This window comes from Diadema setosum, chromosome 2 (assembly GCF_964275005.1).
Source record: "Diadema setosum chromosome 2, eeDiaSeto1, whole genome shotgun sequence".
NCBI lineage: Eukaryota > Metazoa > Echinodermata > Echinoidea > Diadematoida > Diadematidae > Diadema > Diadema setosum.
In genome coordinates, this window is record NC_092686.1 from 20,513,546 (window position 1) to 20,514,754 (window position 1,209).

At 50.0% G+C, this 1,209-nt stretch overlaps 1 protein-coding gene across 1 annotated transcript; it reads left to right on the top strand.

Annotated features, from left to right (window-relative positions):
• On the top strand, window positions 1–957 carry LOC140243165 (uncharacterized). Its single transcript, XM_072322896.1, has one exon. It carries the CDS (start codon window positions 1–3, stop codon window positions 955–957), a length of 957 nt encoding a protein of 318 aa, XP_072178997.1.
• Window positions 958–1,209: the final 252 nt, after the last annotated feature.

Genomic DNA, 1,209 nt, shown 5'->3' on the forward strand with positions numbered 1-1,209 from the left:
ATGAATGCCGCAGGAGCCACCGCCCAGGCAACTGGAGAAATCAAACTGTTTGATCTGTTCTTGCTTTGTTCAGATCAATTTCGGCTTTTCAGTTGGCTTCGTGAGCAGGGTGTTTTGATTGATTTGGCCTCAGTAAAGTGCAAAAAGCGTGGTGAAGCAAATTTTCGGATCACGAGAGACCCAAACGGCACCACCTACCCAACAGACCGCGAGTTTTGGAAGTGTTGCACTCCCAAGTGCAACACTAAGGTCTCGATCCGTTCCGACAGCTGGTTCGCCCAGTCGAAGCTGTCAATCCGGAAGACACTACTATTGACGTATCTCTGGATTTATCGAGCTGCCCCAGCTTTCATCATGCGAGAGCTGGAAATTGGATCGCGTTCTACAATCGTCGATTGGCAGAACTTTGCGAGGGAGGTCTGTGTCAGTGTGCTCGAGCGCGAGAGCGAGCCCATCGGAGGTCCAGGAACCATCGTAGAAATTGACGAATCCAAATTCGGGAAAAGAAAATTCAACAAGGGAAGGAGAGTCGATGGTTCCTTGATCTTCGGTGGGATCGAGCGAGACAACCCGCAGCGATGCTTTATGGTTCGCGTAGCTGATCGTACGGCCGACACGTTAATACCTCTAATCAGGGAGTACATTCGGCCGGGGACCAAAATCTTGAGTGATTGTTGGCGGCCGTACGATCGGCTACAGAGCGAGGGTTTCACTCACGAAACTGTGAATCACAGTATTGAGTTCGTGAGTGAAACCGGAGCACACACGCAGACCATCGAGTCTACATGGAGGGCTGTCAAGTGCACCCTTCCGGGCAGCGGAGGCAGGGCCGACATGTTAGACTCGTACCTGGCAGAGTTCATCTTCCGTCGGCGGTATTTGGAGGGGCAGCCCGATCAATTTTTGGCTTTCCTGAAGAAGGTGTTAGTTGTCTACCCGGCGAAGCAGCTGCCGTAAACCCTAGCTCTTCTAAATTGAGATTATTTTTTGTTCTGATCTCACCCGAAATTATTATGTTCTCCAGTTGTCTAACGTTACATCTACCCCGGCTCCCTATCAACACTTTCAGCTGTGCCCATCAAAACGTGAGTATCTAAGGACTAGAATCTCTTGCGCAAGTACATTCTATAGAACTATGTTACTTATCGGGGGACACCCCCGAACCCCCTATATGATAACACACAAATGTTCACCGCACAGACCGAAGAA

What these genes read in the sequence shown, in the direction of transcription:
- LOC140243165 (XM_072322896.1), top strand. Translation starts at nt 1, where the DNA reads ATGAATGCCGCAGGAGCCACCGCCCAGGCAACTGGAGAAATCAAACTG.